We start from the raw sequence: 23,551 nt of genomic DNA on the forward strand, positions 1-23,551 counted from the left end.
ATGCAGCAGGATGGAGGTACTGTTTACATATTATCCTTGGAGTGTACTTAGAAGAATGTAAGATCTTAGGAATCAGAAATATTCCTCTATTCTGTAAGAACGGTGAATAATGGTAGCGCTGTGTGTATCTATGAAATTGAAAAGTAATTTTGTATACACATTTCATTCACAGCAGGGATTTGAGTAGCATTTTCATGCCAGATTCTACATTATTTCTAGAAAGGTTTTATGGCAGAGAACAATGCTTTTCAATAAAATAGAGATTACACATCTGGTGCAGCTGATACATACTGTACTGAAAACTGTCCCTGATGAGTTATATCCACTTAAAATAAAAATACTTTTTCAGAATAATACATGCTCTATTTCTTCTTGAAATTTACTCTGCAAAAATTAACCACCTGCATTAGTGCGGCTCTTAAGGATACCTTTTTTGCTGTTTTCTGTTAGAATGACTTACATATAACATTTACAGAATGTTACATTTTAAAAAGGAGGCTAAACTAGACCTGCAAATACATTTTAAGTCTTTTAGTTGGGAAGAGTAATGTAAATCATGATGTATTTTCAGATTGACCACGGAGATTCACCATCTGAAGCAAACAATGAACCTAGGCCAACACCAGCAGAAAATGGAGTAAATTACACTGCCTCCCCTACACCGAAACCAGCAACTCAGGTTGTCCATAGCCAGCCAGCACCAGGTAAAAAATAATGAAACAAACAAAAAAAACCCCTCCCATCTAGATAATATTTTTTTCTTCTGCTTTGTATCAGGGTTTTTTTTTGTTATAAAACAGGTAGAAATTGTCCCACCACTTTAGTATGCTGTTAGGGCCAGTCTTCTTCAAATATACAAATACCCTCTGTTTAAACGTTGCTTTTGTGGTGGAACTGAAGTTCATTACAAGTAAGAAAATTAGCTGGGTTGTTTTTGATGTTGTTGCAAGTGCAGGAATCTCTTTAAATTGTTTTTACAAAGATGCCTGATTTATGCATGTGGTTACATCTTATTCCATACACAAAATACAGTCTTAGATACTTCGTACTGACATATCACAGAATCACAGAATGTTAGGGATTCTTCTATAACAAATGCTTGTTAAACCACATTATAATCTTACAACTGTAGTCTTCATAGGCTTGATATTCATAGGCTTGATCTAACTGACTTCCAAGGAGCTGGATTCATCTTGTATACAGAAATTTTGCACTGATATCATAGTATAGGGCAGTTGTACTAACTGTCAGCCTAATACCACTTTAAAGACTTGCATGAGTGATATCAGTGAGTTCAATATCATCCTCCTCATAAGTAAAACAAGAAGGCTCAGGTGGGTTTTTGGAAGGTTACCTTTTCACGTTGTTTCACAGGATCGGTGTTTTCCGTGTTCTGCTCAAGTGACGTGTTTTCCTCAAATGATTAATAAATGCCCGTGTGAGCTTATGTCCTGTGTCACCTGCCATATTTTAATATGCAGTGAAGCAGAACAATAATAGCTGTTGCTTTAAAAGAATTAGAATCAGTCATCTCTTTTACCTCTAGGTTCGGTGAAAGCACCTGCAAAGACAGAAGATCTAATTCAGAGTGTCCTCACAGGTAATAAATATACAGTTTATGCTGCATGAATGATACAGTTTCTTGCCAAGAGAAGCATATTTTTTATGAAATAGGCCATCTGGCTTAGACATTTCTTGGAGTGATTAGGACTGCAGTAACTCATAGAAAATGTACATACCATGTTTTCTTCCTCAGCTTTGAAGTTATTAAATGTTTGAGCACATGTTTAATGAGATCGGGATTGGGTGCCAACTGGGAAATTTTTTTAAATATCCCATTTTTATAGTTTCACAAGCTCCACATTACCATCTGATGGAGACAAAAGGCCAGCATTGTTATGAGAACAGAAGCTAAATTTGCTCTTAATACTGTGAATAGTAGTGAAACCATTTTAGCTCCATTAGCCTTGCAGTACTCCCGTTGCTCCTACAAAACTGAAATTACCATTACACAGAGCAAACTGGTCTGTCAGATAGTGCCCAACTGTCGGGAGTCATGTCCTCCAGCTTGGAGTTAGATTGCAAATCTCATAACTTGGTTTATTTTATAGTCATTCTCCTATGTTAGAACCCCCTCCATGTCTGTAGACTTGCATTTAGGTGTGCAAAACAGATAAGACACACAAAATTCTGCGTGTTGATTGCCTCGTATTCATATTTTGCTACAAATCTTAGTGTTTAAAATCTTCATCTCACTTCTAACTCTTACATCAAATTGGCCACAGCATTTTCAGTCTGATGAGCTTCTTTCCAGATAAGTCAGCTCAGTTTGAGGTAGCACATTTCACTCACAAGCAGTAAACAAGCATCCCTGGTTTCATTCCTGCTGATGGCAATTTCTGGGTTCTCTGAAATGATATGTTATTAGAAAATGGAAGTGGCTTTTGTTATTACCATTGTAGAAGTGGAAGCACAGACGATTGAGGAGCTAAAGCAACAGAAGTCTTTTGTTAAGCTTCAGAAGAAACACTACAAGGAAATGAAGGACCTTGTGAAGAGGCACCACAAGAAAACCACTGACCTTATCAAAGAGCACACTGCAAAGTATAATGAAATCCAAAACGACTACCTGCGACGAAGAGCAGTCTTAGAAAAAACAGCAAAAAGAGACAGTAAGAAAAGGTATGTTGAACGTAGCTTTCCTCTTCTTGGTGTTGGAGATCTTTACTCAAGTCGTCTTTTAGAGTTGACAGTTAATATGGAGGTGATATTAGAGGAGGAGTATCAGTTCTGTGGAAATTCTGCTCAACACTTAATACTACAACTTACGTGTGCTGGTGGTGAGAGAGACCCAGGCGTCAAAACAGGAACAAAACTTAGTCGTCTTTTATGCTATTTATGTGTAAAACAGATAAGCTAAATTTTCAAATGGAGAGCATTGTCTTCCAGTGAGACCCCTGGAAAAAACTTATGCTAGAGTAGAAAGCATCAGATGTATAATTAGGTAAAAGAAACACCTGGAAGTTATTAATGTCTAACTACTGTTTAAATGATGATTGATCCAGACCACTTGGGGATCTCATAATGACTGCTTGGCTTTGCCTCTGCATGCAAACCCCTTCTGCGCTATGTCTCTTTCTAAGTCTTGCATGCCCTATCTCTTTGTGCGTGCTGATACAATTTTTATATTATTTAGTTAGGTACTAAGAAAAAATGAGAGTTGTTAGTTTGAAATGCAAAGACTGTTATGACTCATTAATCTTTCCATAATTATTGTCTCATTCATATCATAAGAACTAAATGTTATTAAAGATCAATTCTTAACTCCTAGCAAAACATGTACACACTTAGGTACAACCAGTGTCTGATACTGTTAAAATTTAATTATAATCAGGTAGAGGTACCCTCCTAAATTTTTATTTTTCCCACTAGTGCAGCATTTTCATTTTAACATAATTTATTTTTTGCAGTAATTAGATAAGCTCGAAAGTCCTTTAACCATTACATAAAATCCATATGGCTGCAGGTCTTGATGTGAAGACATTGAATACAAAAATAATTACGTGATACTTTTTGTAGGAGATGATGAGAGAAAAAGGCTGAAGGCACGTTGTGGCTGCTAACCTTGTTGATAGAATATCTTATTGTAAGTGACTGGGATTCGGGCCATAACTTGTCCCTAGGAAGGAGCTTATTCATTCATGCCGCCCGATGACAGAATGTCATTGGGCTTAATAAGAGCTTAACACTCATGATATATCTATGTTCAGCTGGCCTTATCTGTCACCAGTTTTTAGGCTTCCAGGTTCCACACTTGAGTTTAACAAACTCCCTTAATGAGTGTGTGTCCGCTGTACAGTGTTATTTTATCCACTGTGTTTTTCAACATCAATGTGTGACACATATTGGCAGACAAAAGTGTCATGTTTCTTTTTTTTAGCATATTCTATTGAAATTCAAGCAGAACAACAAACTGAATAGATAAAATGACTAATTTATCTTTGAGTAAAAATGATTTATTTTGTTATTATCTGACTATAAATCATTCATGATATCAGGCAATAAAACCCTGCAGTCTGTGATGTGGAGCTGTCGCAGTGATTTCAGAGATGGGAAGTTTTATGTGCAGACACAGAGAAATCTGAGGGTTAAAAAAATCTGAGGTTGCATTTTAAAAAGGCAGGAATATATTTTTAGGGATTTTCATACTTGCAAGTACATATTATCTCAAGCAGCAGAGTTCTAACAAAATAGTATATCCCAAGGAAAAAGACAATTTTAATTATTTTAAATTATGAGTGAAGCTATTTGCCTGTAACTGCAAAGTATAAATCACTACTTCATCAGGAGTCCCTGTATCAGGTTGCCACACAAGTGTGTCGTCTCTGGTCAGGAACAATCCATGTTTCATGGCCTTGTCTAAAATTGGGCCAAGATTTAGTAAAGCCATTGCCTATAGGAAGTCTGAAGTATTTATTTATACACATATACAAGTGTTTTGCTGGTGGTGTTCTGAAGTTCCTTTAATTATCATGTCCTTTAAAATACAGTATTTTAGCCAGCATTTAGGCCTTATTTCTTTTTCCCAAAAATACAGGAGAAATACCAGCTTTAAAACGTATATTTAATGGCGCAAATGCTGACTTATATTTGTTAATGCTTTCTTCTGGCTCTGTATTTAAATTATCCTCACCTATCACACTGACACCGCTTAGCCTATTAGCAGAATATTCAAATACAAGAAAAGTACAAGGAATAAAAAGTGGCTACCTTGGGTTTGTGTCCTCAGACAGACGAAAGCAGCTTCACGTTATTTCAGTGGCAGTAACTCTGATTGACAGCAGGCGCCACCTTGAACCTGGGAGAGGGAAGAGAGGCAGCCAGCGTAGCGAGTTCTCTGCACTGTCATCTCTGCACATTTCTGAGTAGCAAACTTGTTTTCCTCACAGTGTCTGCCCTTTGTGTTCAAGGTTTTGCTGCTTTGTCCATCTCATGCGCTGTTCCTGAGGTTTCCGAGGCAACTCATTTAACACCCAAGTACAGCAGTAAATGCAGCAGCAGAGCAGGGACACAGTGTGTGTATATATATATATATATATTTAAATGTTTTTCTTTTAGGTTTAGTTTATTGCTGGCCTGAGAATGATGCTGCTTTGGCCACTTATTTTTTCCTTGAGCACTTTAGTGTTGTCATGTCATGTATCCTTTCACAATTACATCTACCCTTCCATCTAAAGAAAGAAAAAAAGTCCAAAATGTTTCCTCAGTGTTGCTTTTAAGCTTCTTCATTATATTTTTCCTTTGCTCCTATGTGCTGCCTTCTAAAATTTATCCCCCACTGGGGTATTAACTTTCCTCCTGAAGTCAGCAGTCCACAGAGCACTTTCCTCTGGCTGAGCTATGCGTGGCATTTCCTGAACAGGGGAGATAGTACCAAATAAAGGGATGTTCCTACCATTTTAAGCATTTTATAAATGCAGATGTAAAGTTATGTTCTTAAATTTTATGCAAGGATGACTCAGGTTTCGAAATACTCAGCACTCACCATTTCTGCTGAGGACTGTGCAGCTTTGAAGTTCAAGTCTGGAAGTAAATAACACGTTCCATGGGCATCTGTTTATGGGAAATGTTGGCAGCTGCATTTATAGCTCATTTATACTAAGTCCAGTTCACACCACCATGATGGGTTAGTAAAATGAGGTTTAGAAGTGATAGCCATCCCATTAATAAAATGATAGCACTATTTTTTTCCTAAAAGATGAAATTATTTGACTTACTAGAGCTAAATCGTCTTCCGGCCCTATATGTGGTGCTGAGAAGCTTGTTAATGGGCCACATATAACCAGTCGCCTTAAAAACAAGGTATAAATATGGGACACAGTGTGCATGCCTAGTGACTTAGACCTTGGTGGCGGGTGTGTGTGTCTTTGCAGATCTGAAACGGGCAGCCCAGACCACGGTTCTTCGACTATCGAACAGGAATTAGCTGCGCTTGACTCTGAAATGACCCAGAAGCTCGTTGAGCTGAAGGAGAAGCAACAACAGCAGCTGCTAAATCTCCGACAGGAGCAATATTACAGTGAAAAGTACCAGAAACGAGAGCACATTAAGCTGGTACGTTTGTTATGCTGTCTGCTTTTCTTTAGCGAGCTCAGGGTGAGTAATGAAAGCAGCATGACATTCTATTAAGTGGGGCTTCCTCTTATGTGGGGACCATTTTGGAGCTTGATTTCCCTGTGGTCTGCTGCAACTTTGAGCGGTTGTTGTGTCACTTTGTCACTAACACTCGTAACAATCGGAAGGCTTTGGATGAAAGGCAGAAAGGCAATGGGGTTATTACTACCGCTAACGCAGAAAGTCCTTACCTCTAGTTAAGTAAGTCTCAGTTAACTGGAGCTTTTGGATGATGTTCCCATTTTGTTCCGCCGCTTTTTTAAACCTGCAGCACTCAAGGAGGCAGGATTAGCTGGAAAATAAATTGAAACACCGTGAAAATAAAGGAATGAAAATAGATTCAAACATTCCCCAGGGCACAGAGTTGTGCCAAACAGTGTCCCTGTTGCAGACAAATGCTTTAAGGGGTTGCAGGACATAATCTGTATATGGTGAAGAAATATTTTGTGTCCATCACTCCAAAGCAGCTTGTGTTTTTACAGCTGGAGTTTGACTCACAGCTACAGCGGGATCATGGGCCCTCTGAGCTGAAATAGAGGAGCTTGGGCATATGGCAGCTGATGCTGATGGATATACTCAGGCAGAAAATAACATTTTTAAAGGGTGTTACAGGAGTGCAAACTGTTTCTCAACTCCAGACAATCCGCTCTCACCATTTTTTTTTCTGTTATATGATGTTTTGCCTCATTACTGTTGGATGAAGTGGTTTGTCTACTCTGCCATCCAGAAAGAGCAGGTTGGAGGAGTGATACGTGTGGATTTTCACAGATTCATTCCCGTGGATCGCAGCATGGTGCTGCAGTTCCGAAACCCCCCCTGTTATCACCAGTTGTGCGTGAATCACTTCAGCTTTACCCAACAGGAGCTGCTCCAGTGTGGGTGCGTGGATGCGGTTCCCTGTGCTGCAGGGAGAGAGCCCGCATTCAAGGAACGGTTGTTGGCTACGTCACGGGGATTTTAATTTTTATGAAAACAAAGCATTTTGGACCCACATAATTGAGCTTTTATTCTAAGCTAACTCGTTTTTCATTTCAAAATGGGAAATGGCATTTCTCAAAGCACAGTTGCATTTTCAGCATTGTCCAGTTAGGTAGTGTCAGGATACATTCATACTTTAGTGCAAAATGTTCAGTTTTCCCTCTAAACTGTGGAGGAGTTAATATTCTGATTAAAATATGCTTTACAGGCAAGAGATTGTGATGTCTTTCTTTTAGAGGAGAGCCTGTTGTTGGTATCTTTCTTCTTTTATCTAAGGAATGAAAAGCTGGATCAGACCAGCCAGGCATTATTATACATGCTCTGCTTCATCGTCCTCAGAGGATTATTTTACACAATCAAACATAAACTAGGGAGGGGTGATTGAACCAAACTGGTCCCGTTTTCCACTTTAATTCACCATTCATTGAACCTGCACACAAACCCTGTCCTTGTGTCCTTTCCCTTCAGCATCACCACCACAAGCGTATTTTCTATGAGCAGGTTCAAGTTGAATGAGGTTGGACCCGTTGCTGCACAGCAGATTTCAAACCCATGACTCAGATTTTTTGAGTCCATCATTCTGTGATCAAAACGTAGGTTTATGCTTCTACAATTAGCTTTCATGCATGAATTTTCAATATCCACTGGACCAGCCTGAAGTCCAAGCCGTTCTGTGTAATAACGCTCAATGCAAGAGGAATGTTTTCAGCAGTCCCAGAAAACCGGGAATATTCAGTGACACAGGAATTCCGTTTGCAATCTATATTGTGTAAATTCAGTTTGTGACCATTGGATTTATCATGGGCATTTTAATTCCTTGCAAAGGTAAAATCTGCAAAGGATATTTTGGTGTTACATTTAGTATTTTGAAACTATATCGCTTTGATGTACAGAGTAGTAGTTTCTCTGTTAGTTGGACGTACACAAGTCTCGTTGGACTCTACAAGTTACAAATGCGTTTACACCAATGAGAATGTTTACTGGTTTTTGATTGTTGCTAATTAATGAGAGAATTGTGTAACGCTTTCCTATCTGCTGCAGACTTTTGGGGAAACTTAGATGCATGTATGATGTTTAGCTGAAAATACATATTTTTGTTTCTTGGGATTTTTTTGTAGCTTATTCAGAAGTTGACAGATGTAGCAGAGGAGTGTCAGAACAGCCAGCTAAAGAAACTGAAAGAAACATGTGAAAAGTAAGGTGCTATTCCCCTTATAATTGATTGCTAATTTGTGTGGGGTTTGTTTAGATACATTTTGAACTTGCCTTTATTTTTTTGCACTTTAGAGAAAAGAAAGAATTGAAGAAAAAAATGGACAAGAAGAGACAGGAGAAGATCACAGAAGCAAAGTCCAAGGATAAAAATCAAATGGAAGAGTAAGTATATCCTTAGATACATATCTTTATATGTTGTGAGGAGACACAAGATTTTGCACAAATGGAAAATCAAAGAAAGGTCTTAACCCTAAATACGAGGCAGCTTTTAGTCAGACTGTAATAGCTCAGCAGAGCACTGGAGTCCTTCTTACTTCCGCTGATACTAATTTAATTTCCTGGGGCTAATCTAATCTTCGGTTCTGCGAGAGCTGAGAGCCTGGGTCAGGTGCAGAGCTGCCGAGGAGTGACACGGGGACATGCCAATGGGCGACACGGGGACATGCCAATGGGCGACACGGGGACACGCCAATGAGCGACACGGGGACACGCTGATGTGCGGCATGATGGAGTGAATCACCGCGATGCTGTTAATCCAGACGCTGTTCCTCTGAGCATAAATAGGCTTAATGGCTTCATTTTCTTCAGGGTTTGATTTCACCTTAATTTAGGTTTTTATCTGTGAGTTATCTTTTCTTCTTAACTCTGTTAAAGCTGCTCTCCAGAAGCAATAGCAGCAACGCACTAGAAGGTTTGTTCTACTTTTGTGACAAATTCCCCTCAGATACTGTGCTGCTGCTTCTCCTCCAGTGACAGTGTTACGCAGCGTGCACTGACTTGGGGTGGAAGGGAAAGCTCAGCTCTCAGGCTACAGTTCTCTGAACAGGGACAGGAATGCTAATTTCATTTATGCACCACCAGACAATACAAACTGTAGTTGTGCGAGTTGAGTATATTCTTCCCAAGGGCATAGTATCTACATTTGTTTGTCCTCCTTCAGTTGTTTTGGCAAGCAGCTCAAAAAGAAAATGGAGCATTTTAATCTTTTACTGTTTGCTAGGATATTCTTGTTACCAGTCTTTATTTTAGTAACATTTAAAAATACAGGAGGAACAAAAAACCCCCTAAATCTTAGCTTTACCATGTAAAAAAGATGCAACCATGTTGCGTTTGCCACATCTGAAAAAGTTTATACAGATTTTGGAGCTTCTCAGCGTAGAATGTGTGTATTTGGTAATGCTGAAAGAAGGTCACGCACACGCCATGAACTGCAGCAGATAATTTAAGAATCGATATTATAGAATTTTAATAAACGTCCTAGAAAAAAAAAAGATAACTAAATGAGAATAATTAATTATGAAAAAAAGGGAGAAATGCTTAATATGGTTAGAGCTGGTAAGAGACCATGGAAGTCATATTAGAAAAAAGTAGTTAGTCATGATGAAAATGTTATTGCTGTAAAAATCAATTGCAATAGGAAATGATTTGCTGAGAGGTTGATGAGACACCAGCGAGAAAAGCCAAAACCAGACAAGTAGAAATTGTTTTTTGTTTTCCTTTTATTTTTTTCTCTTTTCTCCCAAGGGCTCTCCTGTGCCAGGCATTTCACAGTGCCCTTGGGAAGGGTGACATGGGGACTACATGGGAAACTCAGCTTTCCTCTGTCGACTGGCGCGGTTCGTCCTCGCGCTCGCAGTACGACAGAGAGTAGCGAGACCTTCTGGTGAATCCCATTCGAGTCATCTGGGCTAGGCCAGGCTGTTGGTTGTTTGCAGCTTTTACACAAATCTGGGAAACAATATGACGCAGAGATAATACACTGCATTAATTGTTCTTAATGAATTTTTCTAACTCCTACATGCACCCAGGGCTTGTGTAACTACCTAAAACCGTGAGATTTTAGTGCCACCCACACAGTAATTCACTGTCCTTGACTTAGGCAATGAGGTGTTAGCGTACTGGCCTGAATCTCACTTTTCCACAAATCATTGTTTTATGTGTGTTTATCCCTTTGGGGGATCTCATCTTCAGCCTTTGACTTTACCTAACAACCGTCTCCCAGAGTCTCTTCAAGTATTTCCTCCAAGTTCAGCTTTATGTGGTTTCCATTGCAAAGCTGGGGACCAAAGTCAAGTCTGACCTGCTCGTTATGGGAGCTTTGCCATTGGTGCCAAGGTGTCAGCAGCAGTATCTGCTTGCTGACAGAAACTGTTTCTCTATTACATAATGTGCCACGATGTGGCAGTGTGCACCTATTGATGATCGTGCGCTCTCTCAGGCTGGCACTGGGGCCTTACGCAATACGGCTGTCGCCCTGAAGATGTGGCGGTACCCGCTGGGAAAAGCCTGTTGTGAAAGAGCTGGGGCTTTGTTGTGGTTTGTTGCGGGAGATCATGGGAAGTCTGAACCCTTCAAATAATAAAGACGCAGCTTGTTACAAAAGGCGCATTCAGGAAGTGGATAAAAGTTAAGTAGGTAGATAGATATATTTAAAACATTATTTTTTAAGGCGATGTGGGGGATTAAAATAGATTGGTGTGATCTTATTGATTACAATAACTTGTTGATTGCTTCTCCCCAGAGAGAAGACCGAAATGATTCGATCATATATCCAGGAGGTGGTGCAGTACATTAAACGGGTACGTCAGGCCATGTGGTTATTTTTCAGTTTGGGGGTAGAATGTAAGCTTTCTGATTTATTCAGCTGCAGATTCTAAGCTTCAGTATAAAGATTCTGCAAGTGTTTGTTTTTAACAGATGCCACGTAGACTTCACATTCCAGTTAAAGGAAAACTGGGATTTTAGACAGATCTTGATTAATTGTTAGTGTCTGGAGAATGGTAGGTAAGAGGGGGAGATTTTAATACAGTCATGATGTCATCTTTGAATGTCCTGTGTTTATTCATGGAAAATGCACCATTTTTTTTAATTGGCTCCCTGTCTCATGAATGCAAAGACTGGGTAAGTAACTCTGAAAGTCACTGAACATTTAATTGCAGCTATAGGTGGTTTACACTGAGCCTAAAGTACGCACCACAGTGTTTTGATGTGTGAAATCACTATGAAACATAGGCCACTACTGAATTTTCTCTTAATTTCATTGCAGACGTAGTTCAGTTCAAAAGTTGGCCCATTTTTGCTCACAGAGACCTTGATTCAAGAAGCAACCTAAAGAATTAACAAATTAAGTATGTTTCATTGCTCTTGGAGTCAGACGCATGTCTGAGAGCTTTATTAAAAGAGGCCCAAAATTTATCAGCCTGTTCATTTAGGACTCTGGGATGCAAATCCTCCTCTTCTGAGAACAGGGTCCATCTCACACTGCTCATGCAATAAAAGCTAAAGCAAAATAATAAGATTTTTTTTAAATGCGGTATGCTTTTAATCACATTAGAAGTCTACAGTAGGTCGTTAAACATTTCTGATTCTAAATCCCATGTATGAAATCTAAGATATATTGTCCACATATAACAGTTGTGCTCAGGGATGCTTGTGACAATGGCATGTAGGTTCATATTAGAATTATATATAGTTTTGATGATAAGATTTTAATTTTGATAGATGAAATATTTGTTGGGGAAGAGGTGGGAAAGTGAGGATCTGCAATCTCTGAACAAAGATTCTCTGTTCTTTTGTTACAGCTAGAAGATGCTCAGAGTAAAAGACAGGAGAAACTTGTAGAAAAACACAAGGAGATTCGTCAGCAAATACTGGATGAAAAGCCTAAGGTAACGAGTTTTTGAACAATGTTACACTGCTAAAAAATGTCTGCCAGGAAAGAAAGTGTTCTTACAGCAGGTAGGATGTTTAAACATGTGAAAGTCCATTCATAGCATCATAGCCATTGTCTCTAATATTCAGGATGAAAAAAGATCAAGTGGAGCACCACTTCAAGTCCAGATGAGATATAATGGAGTTTATTTTTTAGTACTAGTGCTGTTAAAAAGCTTTCGGTGTAAAGGGTGCTTCTGACCAGCAGAGTGTGCCCTTCACTCTTTTGTGCTTTAGCAGTACAAAAACAAAACACAGTTTACATTGAAAAGGAAAAGAGATATCTCTTTAGCATGCTTGCTGCAGATATTTGTGATAATTGATGAGGATATATTTTTGTGGGAAACAATGAGTGTTTTCATAATATTAGTGCTTAATATTCAACATTGCTTCCTGGCTTTCCTCTCTTTGATTTTGTGCGCTGCATCTACACATAATTCAGTTTTCCATCCTAAAGATTGCGGGCTGACTCTTGCTCCTAGTGAAGCTGGTGGTAGTTTTGCCATTGACTTCAGTAGAGGAGGCTCGGAGTCCTCCACTTGTACACGATTTTCCTGTGGGAAGACCTGGGTAACAATATAATCAGACTTGTTTTCAGCAGAGTTCATATCCGAGAATGATTCCTCACAGCCCATTGTGTCATGTCTGCTTTCATTTTTTCTGCACTCGCTCAAGTGTGTGTTACAGGCTTCACTTTTCATTCCTTGTCTGTGTTCACAGTCGTAATGTTTCCGTGCTTGTATTACAGCTTCAGTTCTAGCATTGGGTGTCAGCTAATCAGTCTTGTCATGGCATTTCTGTGAAATATCCAGAGAATAAATTACCCTGCGGTATGAATAGCTGGAAGTTTACAATATTTTGGGAAAACAAAAATGTTTGCATTTCTGATTTTCTACTCATTTTTTTTAAACCGTGTTTGTAAATAAGCTGGAAATTTTTGATGTCGTGGGCATCTGGGTGTAAAGACTATACTTATGGTTTAGATTTGGTGTTGTAGGATCTGAGCTTCTCAGGCATGTGAACTAAAAAGACTGGAATTGAAATGCTGGAATTCTGTATTTCAAAGAATACTCTGTCCCAGCCGCTGCCGACGTGCCCAGCGTGGCAGTAACCACCCTCTCCTGAGAAAACCCTCTGCACTAATGTGCCTCATAAGGCCTGGCTGCATTCTAGGGTTTTTTCCCTTTCCCACATACTGAAATGGGCAGACTTGGCTGAATTTAAGGTGGTATGTGCCTCTTGCTGGCATGGGAGGATTTAGACAAAACATAATTACTCATTTTATTAAGTCTCTTTTTATGTTTTGCTTCATGTTCATATTTCATATCCATATTTGCTTCCTTAGTGACAGGCCATATGATATAAAATGGATCAAATGAATTCCCCACTGAGAAGAACCGATGTATTTTATGCAAACAGCAGCCTTTCTAGTGGCAGCTTTTTAACAGGCCAGTCTCTCATGCTTCAGTATTCCAACGCCCACTAAAATTTATGCTAGCTGCGTTAAAATGGTTTTCTGGCAGTATCAACTCAGCCCCTAAACAAAGAGTTTAATGTATCAAGAGGGAAGGAATTTTTAGTGTTTTTACCAATAGTTCTTTGGAGACAGATTTGCCATCATCAATCACTGTCATTTGGTTATTTATTACTGATTCACAGCTCGTTGTGCTGTGACTTTGAGCACCAAGCTCTGGCATAGCCAGGAAGAATATAGTTTCACAAAGCGTTGCCAACAGGCTGCCACACCAGTGAGGCTTTTGGGTTTGGGGGTTTTGTTGGTTGGTTGGTTGGTTTGATTTGGGTTTTTTTAAGTGTGAGTTTGCAGCTTTGTTTGTTGCAGTATGTGTGGGTCACCAGAGGAAAATTTCCTTTAGAGTGCTGACATTTTAGACAACAGCTTTTAGAAACTGCACAAGCTACATGCAAATTAGTTCTCTGTACTGGAAGCAGAGGGCTTGCTTTTCATTTAAAATATTATATATTGAGATAGAAATACTTAACTCACAACTGATTTGCACCCTTAAACTCTGCCTCTCCCTTATAGATATAATTTCTTGTAAATGTTTGCATGTGAGACTGTTTTGCAGCTTTCATTTGCAGGGCTATTGTGTAACAAAAAGCTTTCTCACAAAAGAGTTGGGGAGTTCCTGAGCTGATACTGTTAGGCAAAAGATTGGAAATAGTTTGTCAGCTTCTTGTGGTCCTGCTGAAATCAGAATAGGTGTTGGCTTTAATGGGCCCAAAACGTGTAAGTATTGAGGATATCTTTATGGCAAACAAATCTATAATGCTCTAGAAGCTAGAAATCGAATATTATCATCGAATCTGTGTGTGTGCATATGGAAACAAGCCAACCACTCCCACAGACATGTTTGAAAAAGGAGACTGTCGCCTAATTAAGAAGTCCAATACTGATATAGGTCAAAAACTCGCCATTTGAGTGAAAGCACAGTGGAAACAAAGTTCAAATGCTCGCCTGCCACTGGCTTTTTCCTAGCAGCATCATTTTTTTTCTTTTCCCTCCTTTTTTTTTCTTACCTTATCTACTGGCAGCTTTATTATCAGCAACAACTTGTATTTCTTTTCTCCCTCATTCTAATTCTTTGTTCTCCCTCTCTTAGTCATTGATAGGCGTTAAGCTTGTCCTGTCCTTATCTGCTTCCCCTTGGGCATCTCTTCTGTGCCCTGGAGGCTGCTGTAAAAACACAGCTCTTTACACCACAGTCCTGAATTCTGTACATCAGAGCAGCCTGTGGTTTTAGGTTCCCCACTCCAGCCTGTGTCTGGCTCTTGTTATCTAAGCACAAACGAGTGCATTGAGGATGGACATGGTCATTGCATCTTAATTTCTCTATCCTTGACAGCCTGTGCGTCAAATTAAACATGTGCACTTCCTTCTCCCCACCCTTGCCTCCAATTTCATTGTAATTACAAAAATCAATACACATGAGACATGACAAGGAATTAATTATTTTTTCTGAGAATCGCCTCGGTTACAGTAAATAGACCCAAGCTTCCTCTAATTGAAATCAATGAGACTTTTGTTATTCATGCTCATGGGTCAGAGTAACACTTAAATCTCAATGAAACAGCCAAGACTCCTGTGCTCTTGCAGTCAGCTCCTGCTCCCAGCCGAGTTAACTGGACTCCTTTGGCTTCAAGTGGACCTTATTCTTCCAGCCCCAGCTGTCAAGGAAGATGTAACTCAGGTGATTCTTAATTTCGTAGCCCGTGTTCATGTTTCTGCTCACAAATACTCTACTGTTCATAACCTCAGCTTGGCCAAGGCCTTGCCAGATGGTGTGGCCTCCTGCAGAGAGGTGGAAGATGGCATTTTTCAGGATGAGGCTTTATCTGTGGGGAAAGGGGCGCCAAGAGATGAGCGAACTTTCCTCTAAGTTTTGCATCTCTCTGGTCTTTCACATGAATGAAGAGAATACAGCCTTGAGGTATAAAATTATTTTCTCCCTCAAAAAGTAAAGTGAAACAATATTTAAGATTATCAATCAGCTCTTGATAACGGAAAATAAAAGCATCTGATGCATTCTAACTTACAAAGAACACAGATCTATTATCTTGCAGTTGGACATGTGTTATTAATTGTACTGATGGGAGTCGACTCTTCAACATCCAGTCAATAATTAATCATAACTGAAAAAATTATAGGGACATAAAATGATACATATTCAAGTTCTAGAACGAATTAACAAGATGATGATCATTTACGGCAGTCAGCCTCTCTTAACTCTAGTGTCGTCTTCCCATCCCATAGGGCTGGAAGGGACCTCCAAGGTCTCTCTTCTCGGAGCTCACTGTTTTTAGAGACCATCACATCTCACATAAGCCTGTTAATGAAACAGCGCTGGACAATGGCTCCTTTTTCTGAGTGCTATTTAAATAACAATTTTTGAAAACCCAGTTAATAGTTTCATAAGATTTCTGACCGATGCCTTCTGATTTCTGAGAGTATCCGAAAATACATCGATCTTTGTGAAAGTTACAGCTTGTCATGGGTGCTTCAGGTAAAACTTTGTGATCATTTTCATGCAGATAATACTGAGTTAAATGGAGCTGTTACTGACAATAGGGTCGGCAGAATCACTGCTCTAACTTTAGAAAGAAGTCAAATACAGCAAATGTATTTTACAGCACTGTTAAGCTTGGTTTCAGAGCTCAGAGCCACCCTATTAGCTCATCGGGAAGAGAGCAGCTCTTAGGAACTTTGATGACTATTCCAGTGTCCTTTCAGCTCGCTGCATAATTCACAATAACAATGCACTGTCCACCACAATCCCTTTTTTATCCTTTACACCCCTGTAGGAAGCCAAGCTGTGTTTTGGGCTAGCTGCACTTAATTCAAACCCGTCTAAATGCATTCCAGTTCAGCCGCAGGCGACTAGTCAAGAATTTCAGGGAAGGAGTTCGGAGAAAAGAGTTATTTTAGTTCACTGAGTTTCATGGGACTTTGCATTGCATGGAGGAAAGTTGCCCTCTTGAAGTAGTATTCAGACTCACTGCAAAATGATGTGAAAACAAAGAGTTGATAGCCACTGTAATATTTGGAAACTTCACCTTTTATTTTCTCCCTGTTGAGGTAAAAAATATTTCTTCTTTTAGTTCGTTCAATTTAAACATTTCTAAAGTTTAAAAAGAAATTTCTCTTGTATCTGTGGCTGCGAAGCTAAAATGACTTATGGCAATATCTGCCAAAAAAACAGAGAATCAAGAGGATTGAAATAATTCACTGTTTGTTTCACCGTTCAGCTTTGGGTTTTGGTGCTTGTATATTTGTCAGACGGGAATAATAAAATGCTTCTCTACTTCATTAAATGGGCAACAGCATGGAGAGATGAATGGAATTTTCTTAGCCTCAGTGAACAACAAATATTTAAACCGAATATTTAAAAATAAAAAATATTCTAGACTGAGATTTCCAAATCTTTCTGTGGCTTGATCTGGCGTCTTCCCACTTCTGGAGCAGGGCGTGCATTTCAAGGGAAGGATGCAGTTTGGATGGACTGTTCACTCGAGGATCTTGGCACTTTGCTCAGCACCTCTCAGCATCAGGTCCTAAGTGACAATCAGCCTAATTATCTAATAATCTTTGAGTAGCTTAAGCCCTAATGTTTCTTTAAATGTTTGATTAGTGCAATTGCTAAGGAGTCCCTGGTTGCAGAGTATTTTTTCGGGAACTCTAGGTTGTCTCTTTTTTTCTGTTTCTCCCAATGGATAAACACTGCAGAATGCACTTTCAGCCTGTAAATTGAGTAGTAAGTAACTTCACTTCGCTTGTTAAAATGAAATAGACTGACCTTTATCCTATGCCAGTTTTATACCAATAAAACTGCCTTAAGCTCTGTGATGTGACTAACTCATCACTAGGCCTGAGATCAAAAGACTTCAGTCCGAATAACAGGATGCTCGAAAGATTATTTTCAATTAAGACCTTACTTGCTTGCTTGTTCACATTTTTTCTTCACAAATTCACATTTTGAATGATTGTTTATTTTGCCAGCAAAATAAATATTAGTGTGAGAAGTGGCTATCAGGTCACAAAAGATAGATCTAACAATTCGAGGTGATATTTATTGTGTTAATTAAATACCTCCCAGTGTTGATGTTGCACATATGCGTATGTCTTGGGAACACCAACTTTCAAATGAACAGCATCACATCTCCAGTGGGATAAGCAAAATGCTTTTAAAATTTATGTTAATGAATTCTGATGTCATTTCCTTTAAATAAAGATGCCACAAACTCTTTGCAGGAAGAATGTAAACATAAGGAAATATTTTCATGAACAGGACATGAGGGAAAATATGAGAAATTTAGATTGGAGTTCATGGATAGAGTGTGATATTTTTCTCATATGGATCATTCTACTGGAAATCGGAGAATCTTGGGCTTGCTCTGGAGTTGCAAAAAGATTGAAAATAAATCATTTGAAAGGGCAAACTTATTTTCAGTTTGCACTAGTATAAATCAAAAGGACCATTATGAAGCTAGCAGAGTCGTTGGTGATTTAAACTGATCTGAGCGAAGGCAAGAGTCTGGTCCATAACGTGCGGCAGACATTTGATTTGTGAAGGTTAGTGAGATTTGCCTGGAGAACATGCTAGTGAAGGGGTTTTTTAAGAAAAGCAATTTCAGAATCCAGCTGCCATCTGGCTGGGGGGTAAGGCACAAATGTGAGAATTCTTACTGAAAGAAGAACACCCTTTTTATTTTTTCTAATATGCACAAATGCATCTCAGATAAGCACACGGCTCATGTCTCTGCCAAATATGGCGAATTATTTAATTAGCCTTCCTGATACCTATAGGGAAGATGAAATCCAAAATGGAGCTCAGATTGTCCTGTGTTCCCAGCCCAACACTGAGAGGGGTCCCCTCCGCTCAGAAACTCCCACTTTGCTGGAGAGACAGCAAAGGAAAATCTATATATACAAATTCAGAGGCAGCATCCCCCAGATTCCTCCTTCTCCTCAGCAGAAAGCACGGCTGCACCCAAAACAGTCTGGTCTTAGGACAGTGCAGAGGTGCCTGTTTGAGAGACATCTTTCAGCTTTTGGAGACACATCCAGCTTTGCATCAACAGCCACAGCAGCACAGGGCAATGTATGGCATCCATACTGCTCGTCCAGGGCAAGCCGCGTGCCTTTACCACCCTCGTGGGCTTCTGTAATATCATGGAGGTGTTGGATGGGAGAGCAGATTAGCCCAACTGGGTATGAATAATAAGCTATAAATGTGTCATTATGCAGATAAAAATGTGCATGTCCCCGATTCATAACAGGCTGCTGCAATGATCATCCATCAAAATGACAGAACAGGCCGTGTTGTTGCAGTTGTTTCAGAGCACAGTCACCGTGTGCAAACAAACCCACTCGTTAAAAGCAAGAAAATTACTTGGAGTTGTACAGTAACAGATTTTACGGCGGGGCACTGTTACTCTAATTCTCTTACATGGTTAATTTGAGTTAGAAAGCAATTCAATTAAGGGGAAGAAAATGAAGTTATAAATTGCCATAAAAATGATCAGCTGTGTAATAAACATCAAAACGTAAAAATTATCCTTTCTCCCTTTGTAACATAAATTACTGAAGTAGACCGAACTTCTGATTTTAGTGTTTATGAATAGTTAATCCTTCTCAAAACAAGCGAACTTCCTATGCAGAGAATAGTGTGGTGTGTTTTACCATAGACTGAAGAGAAAACTGGGAAAAGGATGTGAAAATGAATATAGAGCTTCTTTCTGCAAGGTCAAGTTCAGGATGCTGACATGGTAGAGAGAGCACATTGTCTTTGCAGAAGATGCTCCTCTGTGTACCGCAGGTGGGTAAGGATGACGAGAATACGTCCACCTGGAGTGAACAGGGTAACGTTAAAAGGTCCCTTATCTGTACTCTGTAGCCTCTCAAAGCGCTTTCATCTGCACTGTCCAGTTCTCTGCTCAAGTGTACAACATCTGCTCGGGTTAAAGCAAAGTGCCAGGTGTCACCCAGTGACCCGCACCCCTGTGACCCAGCCCTGCGCTTGCTTTGATTCAGCATTTATTGCTCCCTGCAGAGAAAACTTCCCAAAGTGCAGACAAGTGGCCAGCAAGCCGCAAGGTAGCAAGTGCCTGTGGAAAAAAGAGCACAAAGCTAACTGGGCTGTTAACAGTATTATCTCCAAAGAAAAATACAACTGAAAATGATGTGGAAAAATTGAAGAGGCCAGGGACTGCAAACGATTTGCGTCAGGATGTTTAGTTTGGGCTGTGCAATATTTAAACCTGATGAGGGAAGTCCCTGCTAGGAAAACAATTGTGATTCTGCAAAGGCAAGTGCTCTGCATGCTAAATCCAAGTGAGTGACAGATCACCGACAAGCTGGTGACTCCCTCGCCTTTTCATGAGCTAGAATAGTGCGCTATAAAAATACATTATAAAACATAAGCTAAATTGTGCAGTGTGTGTTCATATATATATAGTATATATAAAATGCATGGTTGCACACATACATGTCAAATACAGTGCTTTATCTAGCATCTTATACATGTGTTCATCGCTCTCAGTCAGATTGAGCTAGAATTGCTACAAAGGCAGAACCACATGCTCCTATACAATAGCAGCAATGGATTTGTTAATTATCAGAGCTTCAGTGCAACATGACGAATGACAAGAGATTCAGTTTGACGCAGCTAATGGAAAAATGTTAGAAGAAATATTAGTGCTTAGTATGTAAACTCATTAGAGAGATGTTTTAAAATGCATGAAATGGGGAAAGAAATGTGTTCCTTAATGAACAGAGAAGTCACTGGTCCTACGAAGATTGTATAATAGAAGATGAACAGCTTTGTATATGCAGGTTGTTTGTTAAGATAGTGGTTGTGTCTTTGTGTAGAATCAGTCTGTAAAGCAGAGCCATTAATGAAAATAATACATGTTAGGGATGCAGGTTGCTTTTATTTGTACACTCATAACAAGATGAGCGCTGACTTTATCTTATTTACAGTGAGACACTTCAGGACAATAAAAATACTAGCAGAAAGGGTAACAGAAATAATTTATGTGAGAGTTTCAAAAGTATACCTGGATTAAAAAGTACATTTAGATTCACGAAGAAAATCCTAATTCTGGTGGTGAGGGGGGTTATTTCTTTTTAGAAACAACAAAAAAAATTCTGCAAGAAGAAAACATTGTCATTTTGAGATGCATATCTTTCCCAGCAGTTCAAGAGTACTAAGCTTGGTAGGGGAAGAAACCGTGTCTATCCAGAACGGAAAGTGCCCTCCCATCTGTGGTGAGGGGGAAACCAGCATCTCGGCCGCGTTTCAGCGGGTGCTTCCCCTGCTCCCATGGGTGCAGCTTTCCAGGGTCTGGCAGCCCTCCGGACAGCAGAATGGCTGGGGGAAGAGATTCCCTGGAAGGATGACTTTTCATTACGTTTCTCCTGTGACTCATTTCCAACAAATCAGCATTTTCTGACAGTAGTTGCGCATAATTGCAGTAGTTGCATAATACAGTAGTTGTGGGTGATGGTAGTTCATAGGTTTGACTGTAGTGACTCAGTAATTATTCAGCCGTTGCTTGGAAGGAGGTTCTTGCCAAGAGATTGTGGAGTGTGACTAAGCACATAAACTACAGCTATGTACCTGTAAACTATCTCTTTAATGGAGTCCTGGGGATTTGTAAGCTTTGTGTAGACTAAGTAGATCTGTCTAATCCAGATATAGAGCCCGGCTCGAGGATGGTCAAGGCAAAGTTTTAAACTCTTGTAATACTGACTTTTCCAAGTGAATGGTGGGTCAAGAGATCATTTGTAGGAAAATGTCATGATGGTGGTGGAAGTTCACAATATTTACTTGTTTTTCTCCCCCCCTAAAAAACTTAAAGAAAAATCAGTGGTTTTGTTCATCTGATAGAAAATTTTCCTTTTCAAACCTACCGAGTATGAGGCAGGAAATCTCAGTCTTGGTTCATTCTGTCCACTTTGCAGCTCTCCGGGTTGGCTTCTAGTTTATAGAAATGAATGAAGACTTAATTTACTAAATAGAGAAGGGTTATCAGGCATACCATACCCTACTCATAATGGTAGGAAGTGTTTTCTCACTCTGTGTTTGGTTTGGGTTTTTTTTCCTTATTTTTTCTTTATTTCTTGACTTTGACACTTTGTCAGTTTTATTCATTCTCCTGCTCGGCCTTCTCCATCGTGCAGTGAGATTCTTTTCATAGTATGTTATTTCTTTCTCATACTCTTTCCTTAGAGTTTCTTCCTGTACTCTTTCCTCCCTCTTCCTCTTTGCCATCACCTGCTGCTATGAAAAAGGAGTATGTACAAGTACTTGTAGGAATAGTGTTTCTTTCAGATTAAAAGATATGTTTGAAGAAGTGTGAAGGGAAGAGATGTTAAAGAGCTGATGTGACATGGGCTGTGTGTCTGTGAACTTGACTGTGTATGTGGAACACGTTCCAAAGTCTTTTATCAGGTGAAAGATATGATACACAAGTTCTAAAGATGTATGAAAAAACCAATCATTTGTATCACCCTAAAACTGGTGTAATAGGAAGAGTAATATTTAAAGTGAAAGCAATGAAAAGAGTTTCCACTGGAACTAGAAGACAACTGAAAAGAAATGTGATATTGGGCTTAAAGAATTTAGATTCAAGACTGAGAACTAGCGAAGACTTCAGGGAGAAAATGGGAAATATAGATAAAAGGATCTTTACTGAAGATTCTTGGCTCATCCTCAATTATTACAATTTTCATCTTGTATCCAGTCGGACACAGCGAAAGTGCAATGGAATCACATCTATCCAAGGGGCAGTCTTGAGTTCTGTGCTCACAAGTCTGTGAGCTGTAAGCCCTGTGGGCTTTATTCTGACAACCAGCTTAATGATTCCAAGTTTATGGAACAGCGTGCGAGCCATATGCTGCTGCAACTTGTGTGTGCTGCTGGTGATGGCAACCGCTGGACTTCCACTGAAGGGGGTCTGCTGGTATAGTAACCGTGGGGTGGTGAGGAAATGGGCAATTACAGCCTTGCTTTGGAGATCAAGGCCAAGGACTGATAGTGGATTAGACGTGGATTGCTGAGCACTTGTGGTAATTGCTGTCAGTTCTTCTGGTTTCTCTGTTGTGTTCAACCCTCTTTGTCAAGTTTTGCATGCATCGTTTGACATTTCAAATGCTGGAGCAAATGTAAAGGAAACTATTAGTTAACTACACATGTATTTCTAGAGTCTAAGAACAGGTACGTTCTATTTGGCTCTGTGGCCCAGCAGTGTGGAAATAGATTTTTTTGGTAAAAAACGTAGTCCCTCCCCTCCAGAACACGCGTCCAATACATCTAGAAGTTGAATTTGCAAAATAGTGTCATGCATGCCCGTATCATTTCCCTCACTCTCCCTCTTTCTCTCCTTAAATACTCTGGTTGCAGAGGAACAGCACTAACTCCAGAGACACCGAGCTCCCTAATCTGAATTACCCCATGGCAGAGGGATTGGGCCGTTTTCCCGCTGCACAGAAGAGGATCGAGTCTGGTTAGGTAGAGCACAGGTTGAATATCCTGAACACAGAATTACTGATAAAGGGCTTGTAGCGTGGACATCCCTCCTTTCCTTGTCAACAGCCCACAGACCGTCACCATTGCTGGGCTTTGGTTTGAAAGAGCCAGACAGACACAAAGTTTTGAGGTTAAGAACTGAATGTTGTTGAATACAAAATGAGAACATTTTTAGCTTGTCTTTTCAGCATGAATAAATCCTTCCCTATATGTTTGGGTTTTTTTTCCTCTTTGGGTCCTGATCAGCTATTCACAGTCTTATTCATTGTTCAGTTTCCAGTAATATTCTACATTTCCTTTGATTTCTTTCCATCCTTTCTTAATGCAAAGGTGACTGCTGACAAGCAATTATACACCAGTTTTAGTGAAACAAACGCCCTTGATTTATAAATCAAGGGAGCCTATGAAACCTTGCCTAGCAACAG

The 23,551-nt window shown here is 39.6% G+C and overlaps 1 protein-coding gene across 2 annotated transcripts in view; it reads left to right on the top strand.

Moving 5' to 3' along the window:
• The window catches only part of PLCB1 (phospholipase C beta 1), a 361,445-nt gene that overhangs the window by 290,537 nt on the left and 47,357 nt on the right, over window positions 1–23,551 (top strand). For both annotated transcript variants that reach the window (XM_082050060.1, XM_082050061.1), the window contains exons 24-31: window positions 572–704; window positions 1,547–1,600; window positions 2,463–2,682; window positions 5,934–6,114; window positions 8,271–8,347; window positions 8,440–8,529; window positions 10,889–10,946; window positions 11,949–12,035. In XM_082050060.1, coding sequence (XP_081906186.1) covers window positions 572–704; window positions 1,547–1,600; window positions 2,463–2,682; window positions 5,934–6,114; window positions 8,271–8,347; window positions 8,440–8,529; window positions 10,889–10,946; window positions 11,949–12,035 — 900 coding nt within the window. The remainder of the gene's footprint in view (window positions 1–571; window positions 705–1,546; window positions 1,601–2,462; window positions 2,683–5,933; window positions 6,115–8,270; window positions 8,348–8,439; window positions 8,530–10,888; window positions 10,947–11,948; window positions 12,036–23,551) is intronic.

The sequence above is a fragment of the Streptopelia decaocto genome (genome assembly GCF_964273445.1).
Source record: "Streptopelia decaocto genome assembly, chromosome: 3".
Classification (NCBI taxonomy): Eukaryota; Metazoa; Chordata; class Aves; order Columbiformes; family Columbidae; genus Streptopelia; species Streptopelia decaocto.